Source organism: Etheostoma spectabile, chromosome 18 (assembly GCF_008692095.1).
Source record: "Etheostoma spectabile isolate EspeVRDwgs_2016 chromosome 18, UIUC_Espe_1.0, whole genome shotgun sequence".
NCBI lineage: Eukaryota > Metazoa > Chordata > Actinopteri > Perciformes > Percidae > Etheostoma > Etheostoma spectabile.
This window is the reverse complement of record NC_045750.1, coordinates 17,599,408-17,609,129: the sequence shown is the minus strand read 5'-3', so window position 1 is coordinate 17,609,129 and position 9,722 is coordinate 17,599,408. Positions and strand designations below refer to the sequence as shown.

General features: G+C 43.7%; 1 protein-coding gene across 1 annotated transcript in view; it reads right to left on the bottom strand.

Moving 5' to 3' along the window:
- mfsd4b (major facilitator superfamily domain containing 4B) overlaps positions 1-9,368 on the bottom strand; it is a 12,869-nt gene extending 3,501 nt beyond the window's left edge. The window contains 4 exon segments of the mRNA XM_032542433.1: positions 2,612-2,728; positions 6,484-6,557; positions 6,559-6,650; positions 8,819-9,368. Of these exon segments, the coding sequence (XP_032398324.1) occupies positions 2,612-2,728; positions 6,484-6,557; positions 6,559-6,650; positions 8,819-9,091 (556 nt within the window). The 5' untranslated portion in view covers positions 9,092-9,368.
- Positions 9,369-9,722: the final 354 nt, after the last annotated feature.

Sequence of the window (9,722 nt, the reverse complement as noted above, 5' to 3'; positions counted from 1 at the left end):
GGGGGGGGGGGGGGGGGGGGGAGTGCGTAGAGTAGCACGTTTGGCGACGGGTGAGCTAGAGCTTCCACACCCAGCGGTGCATTTACGTCTGACAGAGAGAAGAACATTGGACACGGTGTGTTTTCCTGCGAGGCGAAGAGATCTACGGCTGCCTGACCGTATCTCTGCCAGACTTGTTCCACCACTCCACAAAATTACCATGCAAGCTAACTTGTGTAGTGAGCGAGTGCCGTTCTGGCAGTTGATGTATGCAACCACTGTGGAATTGTCCACAATTGACAAGAAATGAATATGGGGGCGTACGTGTGACGTCAACCCGTTCTCACTCCCGCTTGGTCATTGTCTCTCAGAGCCACATGCTGATACAGAGTCTGGCACGTGGAACTACTGGGATTGGTTGAAGTCACAGGAAACTCCAGTTATTGGTCCAATTTGTGAAAAGGTTGCGATGATTGGACAAAATTGCGAGTCACACAAGTCGCAGGGATTGGTTGAATTTGGTTGAATTTGCGTATTGGCGCAATCGCGACATCGCAAAATCCTGGAGGATCTGATTAATTGATTCATCTTTGCAAACCCACTGAACAATACCTGCTCCACAGCAGAGCAACACAGAGACTAGCGGGAGAACATGGTGGAGCATCTAGCAGCTAAACAGACAGATCTTACCCTCCGGAGTTAATGGAGACTGAAAACAGCTAAACGAGAAAGAATACGGAACTAACGGTCATCAGAACAAACATGTCTCCCACTCCAAATGCATGTTGCTCGGTGTCTGCTGGATGTGTAAACACATTCGCCACATCAACTTTAAATGGCAATGTAGTGTTCACAGCTTGTTGCCCCCAAGTGGCCAAAAAGAACCAATTCATCTAGGTTTAAAACAATCTGGAGGATGTTTTCTTACATGACGTAGATTATCATCTGCTGGCTCAGCAGCTACACCACTGTCCCACCAATGCTGCTCTGCTTAGGCATTTGACTCTCATGTGGCTTATATGATAGCTCCTCGACTTCTCGGCCCTCGGCTGTCTCAAAGCTCTTATTTCTGCCCCGATGAGCGGTCATCAAGAAGGGATCATCGAGGAGCTATGGGCGAGGATACTCAAGAGCAGCCTTCCTGGAGCCATGCAGCTGAAGGAGTTGCTAACTTCGCCCAAACAGCTGACGAATTCACGTGACGCTTCAAAGGAAAGGACGTTTTATCCCTAACAAGTTTGCCTGTTGCCTCTCTCCTCTCGTGATTTCGCTGCAAGGGAGGAAAATGGAGGAGTCGAGGAGGCAAGATGCTCCTCTGGTCTCTGAGTGAATTGACCCTGGATTGGTCCTTCCTACTACCAGCCAGTAACAGAGCTTTTCCACAGCAGACATTTTGACTTGTGTACAGGTGTTATTAATAATGATCCTGCTCGGCACACTGTACGCCCTGCCGTTCCACGATCTTTAGTGTTTCTATAATTGACGCTAAACCCCCAACCGGCACCGTCAGACACCGCCTACCAAGAGCCTGGGTCTGTCCCAGGTTTCTCCCTAAAAGGAGTTTTTCCTCGCCACTGTCGCACTAAATGCTTGCTCTTGGGGGAATTATTTGAATTGTTGGTCTTTGTAAATTATAGAGTGTGGTCTAGACTAGAGGATAGATACCCGACCCGAGCCCGACGGGACCCGACGGGTCGGGCCGGGTTCGGACAGATTTTTAGAAAGGATGCTCGGGTTCGGGTCGGGCTCGGTCACTTCAGCGCGATAAGGCATTGAACATTTTGAATTTAAAACAGCTTATTATGTAGGTAATGGCGCTTGTTGCCCCGTGTGCATTGATGCGCTCATCTGTTGACATTTCCGAATGCCTTCCTACAATTGCTTAATAAAAGCGGCTTTCCACACAAACAAACGTACATGTGTCATTAGTAGCCTATGAGAAACAAATGCGATTTTAACTGTGTCGGGCTCGGGTCGGGCTCGGACATAAATATCTTAATGCCTGTCGGGCTCGGGTCGGGCTCGGTTACTGCTCTGTCGGACGCGGGCCTGGCTCGGACAGAAAAATCCGGCCCGATCCGCACTCTAGTCTAGACCTACTCTATCTGTAAAGTGTCTTGAGATAAGTCTTGTTATGAGTTTATACTATTAATAAAATTGAATTGAACTGAATAACATTAACATTAGCAGTGTTCCGTTTAAGTGCGGTAGGGAACTCCTCCTGTAACTGGAATCCAGTGTGGGCGGGAATCACCAGAGGCTTCGCGATTCGTAATGTCACATACATGCTACATAGCTCTCTTTCTCTGCTTTCAGGAACTGTTTGAATTTCTTGATAGCATCAACGCTCTAGGAGTTACAGTTCAGTTTAATTTGAAATAAAACTGTTTTCAAAAGATCAAAAAATATCCATATTTGAAAGGTTGAAAACTACATTTTTTCCTCCAATTCTTTGCATAAAACAATTACTTTTAACGGTCAATCCATCTACGAAATACTTGGCAAATATGCGTCTGTTGCGTTAAAGTCCAATACTGTACCACGACTTATATTGTACGTTTACCCTCCTGGTAAGCGAGCCTCGTACTATTTGCTCATCTATGTATTGTATTTATATGAATTGTTGTCTTACCTGTATCCAGAATGCCCATAGACATCCCAATGAGGGACATGAGCCCAGTGAGGACCAGAGCCTGCTTACAGAAAGGGATCGCACACATTCCAAATGATGTGACCAGCATAGAAACCCCTGGAAGACAAGAAAAGCAGAGAGAGAAAAAAACTAATTTATCCCAGTGTCTATTAAGCTCCTAAAGAGCCGCAAATAAAAGGCAGAACAGACATGATGATGGAGATTTGGAAGTGTTGTACTTGTGATCTCTCTTTTTGATTAATGCATCAGGACCATAGTACGCTCTGTTGTATGGTATTGTACAGTATCTGTTGTGTGTACATGCTGTCTGTGTTTGGTTTTACTATGGCTGCAGCATGGATTAAGTGCCCAAGACAAATTTCCTACGATGTGGGACAATAAAGTTAATCCTGAATTAAGGAAATGACGGATTAGTAATTTGATTGATTGATTGACAAGGGTTATTTTGTAATTCAAGATGTAAAGGTACGGACATTTCAAAAAGAGTTAGGACCTCCTCAAAAAGAGAGGAGGATTTTGCTTCTTCCTACTCCCTTTTCGGAGGATTTATTTATTTTGCTTAGTTTTGCTTTTTATTTTTTTCATAGTGAACTACTTTTGTGTCTCGTATTTTTAAGTTTTTTGTTTGTTGTTTTGTATGTTTCAAAGGGTAGTCTATATCCACAATGTTCCACTTCCGGGATTGCTCCGGTGTTGATGGAAATTCCGCCAGATGTCCCTCATTTTGGCGGGATGTCCGTCTTCTTCCTCTGTCTCTGTGTTGGCGTTCTAACCTCCGGTGGATTTCTGAGGACTATGGTTACCTGGTCCTCAGATCTCTGCAGGGTTAATCCAGACAGCTAGCTAGACTATCTGTCCAGTCGGAGTTTTCTCTTGCAACACTTAATAAAAAAATTTAGTAGTAAAAGAAAAGTGGCAGGGTTTATGTTCCAAAAAGTAGCCGCAAGCGTTTTTTGTTGTTATAACAACAGCTACTGTTAAAGTATCCTAGCTAGAGTGGTGCTAACGTAAAATAAAACAAAGTGGCCTAGCTAGAGAAAGAACAGAGAGAGAGGTGCTAACATTAGATAAAACAAAGTGAGATCCCTGTACAGGGAGCACCCGGTCATATCTTATAATTCTCTGTGCTCCGACGCCATTTTTTCTCGTTGAAATGACAAGTCTGGCTACTCCAATTGTAATTGATCGACCGTCGAAAAAGTGCTTGACGTAGGGCGTTTTTTTACAAAAAGACGCTCCGAGCTGAAAAAAAAAGTCGTTACATTTCAAAAAGCGCTCATGACAAACACGGTTTACTCCATAGGATTAATCAGAATCAGAAATACTTTATTGATCCCCGAAGGGAAACTCTGTTAATATGAAAAAATATATAAAATATAAACTCTGTATATTGTACTACAGACACTGGCAGCTTAAAAAAAGACCCCAAGGGTGAACATAGCCTACAACTACTTTTGAACATACACATTTCACCAAAACAAGTTCCTTCCCAAGGCTATTAGGCAGCAGCACCGTTGCTCTGTCCGGCGCTTAGTGTGGCACACCCAAGTAGGTGTCCACAAAACATTATATATATATATATATATATATATATACACTCACCGGCCACTCTTATAGGTACACCTGTCCAATGCTCGTAACACTCATTTCTAAGCAGCCAATCCATGGCGGCAACTCAGTGTATTTAGGCATGTAGACATGGTCAAGAGAATCTCCTGCAGTTAAACCGAGCATCAGTATGGGAGAAAGGTGATTTGAGTGACTTTGAACGTGGCATGATTGTTGGTGCCAGAAGGGCTGGTCTGAGTATTTCAGAAACTGCTAATCTACTGGGATTTCCACGCACAACATCTCTAGGGTTTACAGAGAATGGTCCGAAAAAGAAAAAACATCCAGTGAGCGGCAGTTCTGTGGGCGGAAATGCCTGTTGATGCCAGAGTCAGAGGAGAATGGCCGCCAGCGTTCGAGCTGATAGAAGGGCAACAGTGACTCAAATAACCACCGTTACAAAGGTAGGCAGAAGAGCATCTCTGAACGCACAGTACGTCGAACTTTGAGGCAGATTGGCTACTACAGCAGCAGAAGACCACATCGGTGCCATCCTTTCAGCTAGAACAGGAAACTGAGACTCAATTTGCACATTGAAATTGGACAATAGAAGATTGGAAAAACGTTGCCTGGTCCGATGGTCTCGATTTCTGCTGCGACAGTCGGATGGTAGGGTCAGAATTTGGCGTCTAAACATGAAGACATGGATCCATCCTGCCTTGTATCAACGGTTCAGGCTGGTGTGTGGTGGTGTCATGGTGTGGGGAATATTTTCTTGGCACTCTTTGGGCCCCTTGGTACCAATTGAGCACTCGTTGCAACGCCACAGCCTACCTGAGTATTGTTGCTGACCATGTATCCCTTTAGACCATAATGTACCCAACTTCTGATGGCTACTTTCAGCAGGATAATGCGCCATGTCATAAGCTGGAATCATCACAGACTGGTTTCTTGAACATGACAATGAGTTTGCTGTACTCAAATGGCCTCCACAGTCACCAGATCTCATCTCCAATAGAGCATCTTTGGGGTAGGTGGAACGGGAGATTCGCATCATGTGATGTGCAGCCCGACAAATCTGCGCGGCACTGTGTGATGCCATCATGTCAATATGGCCAAACTCCCTGAGGATATTGCTCAGCACCTTGTTTGATCTTGCGCAGTCTAGAGTGCAAGTCTACAGCACGAGGGTCGGGCATCCACCCGTCTGCACTGGGTACCTAATAAAGTGGCGTGAGTGTATATATATATATATATATACTATATATATATATAGTTACTGTCACGTGAATGACACAGAACAATGCAGTGCGTTTCCGTTGCTATGGGGACGGACCTCCAGTGTGTCACGTCGGTCGAGCTCACCTCTGTCCCGTCTCAGATGCGTTTGGAGAAACAGAAAGCTGCTGTGTCAAACTCTCTCATTATTTCACTGTCTTTCAGGTCAGTAATGGGTAACGGCACCCTCTTTACTTGTTAGGGTCTCAACCTTTTTCTTAACGCGTTTGACAACTGTTTGTAATATAAGAATACAAGTGTAAATAGAAAGTTTACTTTGAGGCACTATGCAGCTGCTGTAGGCTAACCAGTAACAGTAGGCTGTAACGGTTGCTACTGCCTCGCGAACAGACTGGGGCGGCCACAATGAATAACGTTACGGCAGACGGCTAGTTGTCATCCGAGGATACTTATATCAAAGCATTTCAAGCTACGACACTGATTGTTAAACGGTTAGGTTGACAAGTTTATGAGTAAATAAGTGATAAGAGTGAAGATCTCCTACTGTATATGTATGTAAATAAGGTATGAAACATACCATATATGATAAATTGTGGTTTTATGTATATAGCTTTAAGAAAGGTAAATGTTTGATCCTGTATTTCGTGTCTGGTGGGGGATTCTGTTAATAAGACCAGTTATGTTTAGGCAGCTAGTTAGCAATAACTTTTATAACAGCGTAGCCGTGTGTGAAGTGCTTACGCAGCCATTGTGGTCCTGTATAACTGATGTAAGTTAGAATGTGAATTATATTGGTGTGATAGGTGTTATGTGGTAAAAATGGAAAATACGGCCATGTTTTATGATTTATCTGAATGAATAACTCAGATGCGTTTGGGAGAAGACAAGAAAGTTGCGTGGAAATCTCTCCTTATTTCACCTGTCTTTCAGGAATTAAATCTGTTACCCGGTCTCCGCCTGGGACTGTAACATTAGCACAGCCCAAGACAATTGATTGGTTTAAAGAAATGCCAATACCAAGAGTCGTCTTCTCCCACATCACCATTTGTGTGGATGAAGGGTACCTAACAGGAGATGAGGGTTCATGAAGTCGAGAAGATGACGCGTGTAAGAGGGACCGCCAATGTAGCCGCAAGAGGGCGACGAAGATGTAAGAAATGTTGCTGATGTTCTTTTTCACATTCACAGCCAGGTCCTGGAACGTGGGGCCAAGAACAGAGATACACATCCCCTAGGAAAATAAGAGAGGAGTATTGTATGTATGTATTGTATATGTATTGGCCTGCATTTCATTCTAGTCTATTAAGATATCTGCCTCTTGGTTAATGGGGGTCTCCTTGTGCTGTATAATCATTGAATGAAATCGGACTATTATACTGCTGAAAATGTCTATTGGACTCCATCGTAACGACGTTTACTTATGCAGAAGAAAAGGTACAGAGGCAGCTTTCAAATTCAGTGGTAATGTGTTTTAAACTGTTTCTTTAACAACCATGCCCTTGTTCTTTCAAGTATTGGGCAGCTGTTTTATCTCATAACTGAATAGAAAACGGAGTGGATGCCAAATTGCAAAGCCTGTGTGTGTGTGTGTGTGTGTGGTGGTGGTGTGGGTGTGTGTGGTTGTGTGTGTGTGTGGGTGTGGTGTGGTTTGTGTGTGTGGTGTGTGGTGTGTGTGTGTGGTGTTGTGTGTTGTATACTCTTGTGTGTGCGGGGAAGAGAACGTTCCGGATACGCAGACCCTTTAAAAGGTGCTCTAAGTGATGTCACGCCGTTTTAGGATACAACATTTTTTGTCACATAAAGCAAACATCTCCTCCCTATCTGCTAGCTGCCTGTCCTGAACACACTGTAAAAACATCTCCTCACTATCTGCCTGTCCCCTGAACATACGTAAAAAAATCTCCTCACTATCTGCTAGCTGCCTGCCCCTGAACACACTGTAAAAAACATCTCCTCCCTCTCTGCTAGTGCCTGTCCCTCGAACACACTGTATAAAAACATCTCCTCACTATCTGCTAGCTGCCTGTCCCCTGAACATACTGTAAAACACTCTCCTCACTATTGCTTGCCTGTCCCTGACACACTGTAAAAAATCTCTCACTATCTGCTAGCTCGCCTGTCCTGAACACACTGTAAAAACATCTCCTCACTCTCTGCTAGCTGCCTGTCCCCTGAAATACGTTAAAAACATCTCCTCACTCTCTGCTAGCTGCTGTCCCCTGAACACACTGTAAAAAAACAGTCTGTAGACAGCCCCAGGATCTCAAACGGAAACCAAAAACAAATTGTCCCACCTGTACCAAAATGCATACACAACAGTGTTCCAGCGTTCCAGCCAATAACCGACATGAAGGATTTGGGGGTGGGGGTTGGGGGGGGGGTTAGTGTACGGAAGCACAGAAAGGAGGGGGAGGTGACGGGATGAGGAGGAGGGAGGGGCAAGCTAGTCTCATTTTGTTTGAAAATACTTTGAATGTCAACAAAAAGTAACGTCAGCCAACATCCCTTAGAGCACCTTAAAGTGTGCTGATGGATATCAGTAATCTGATGCATAGCTGAAGAGCAAGTTTTGCAACTATGTAAATCCTGTTCGTGCAGGATACTGCAACATTTGCACATCACAACTGGCATATTGTTGAGTGACAGCCTGACTCTGGGAGTAGTAAACCCATCTTAATTTATTCAAAAAGATATCAATGACTGACTTTTTTCAATGTGTCTTTGTCACAACTAGTGAAAGCACGGATGTAGGCCTGTAACAATTATGACATATTTGTCTAATCGCAACATTTTTAGAGTAATGGCCTTTTCTTTGTTTCTTTCTTCATTAGCTAAGGTCACATGGGGTATATCTGTTGATAGTTTTTTCAATTTGATGATTATTTAAGAAAAAAATACAATGTTTTATGATAATAAAGAGGTGTGGTTTACTTCAAAGGCTGTTACTACATTATCTGGGTCACATGCCAGTGATATAATAACCAAAAGATGTAGCTACCCTGGGATTTCTTCAAAACTGTTATTTGTTAGAAAAAGAAATGAATACATTTAAAATTTATGAATCAATTGTACAGAAAAATTTGGAATTGTTACAGCTCTGGTGGATGCGCATAATAATGTTGCCCATGATAAATGTAGTATATTTTAGTATATTAAAATCATGTCCTACACCACACACAAAACTTAATGTTTGCAGACACTTTTCTCAGCACGCTAAACTCATTAACTGGACTATGGACTCATTTTGTAAACCGCTTCTGCTACAGGTAATATAACATTAGAATGACGTTGTTTTTTAATATCTTATCACATTGGCACGTTATTAAATGAAGAGAAGGCCTGAGGAAACTCACTGATACGTGTTTTTTACATAAGCACACAGGTTTTAGCTAAATGTACCAAGCCCAGGAAAGATGCACAGAGGGCGAGGGTGACCATCCAGCGGCCGCACGCGCCATGTCCGCTCCTTCTTCCGCCGACCACATCCACTCGGTCGTCGCATCCAGGTTTCGTCGCCCGCTTAACCGCCTTCAGCGCACTCCTCAGCCCTCTTCTTGTATCCTTCCTTTTGTCGAACAGGGTGTCCTCCTGGTCGTCGTTGTCGTCCTCCATGCTGGCGAAACGAACGTGCTTCTTTTTAACGGCGGTGTCTAGTGCGGCGGACGAAGACATACCTGTCAGTTCTTACTACGACTGCTGACGGTGGTGTTGTGCTGTCAGTGCGCTGTTAGCGTTAGCGTGCAGCCTGACTGCTTCCTGTTTGTATGTTTCTCGGAGCTAAGAAGTCGTTGAAATTAAGTCAGTCATCTTCAAACCCGCTGGGCCGACGGTTCAGAGAACGACAGGCAGGCAGCAGGTACACTCATAGACAGTTAAAGAACGCGTACTGTCACATCCCAATGTGAGGAGAGTGCAGATTTGAGTCGCGCATGCTCAGATGTAAACGGATTACGGCATAACGCATCATACCCGATGAGAGTCGAGTAAGACCGGCTCTGGCCGAGTGCAGATGTTAGTTGCGCATGCTCAGATTTAAACAGTTTGCGACATAACTGTAATACTAAAATTTGTGAAACCCATGAAATAATAAACTTTTCTCATTACAAACAATAAACAGAAGATGGGAATCATTTCAAAAACGTTATAGTTATTTATGGTTGTTGGATTGCTAACGTTAGCTCAAAACGCCATTCCACTGTCAGTCTTTGTTGTGTTTGATTGCTAGCTTGTAGCAAAGCTAGCAGTCTTTTCAAAAGCGTTTTAATAATAATAATAATAATACATTTTATTTAACAGCGCCTTT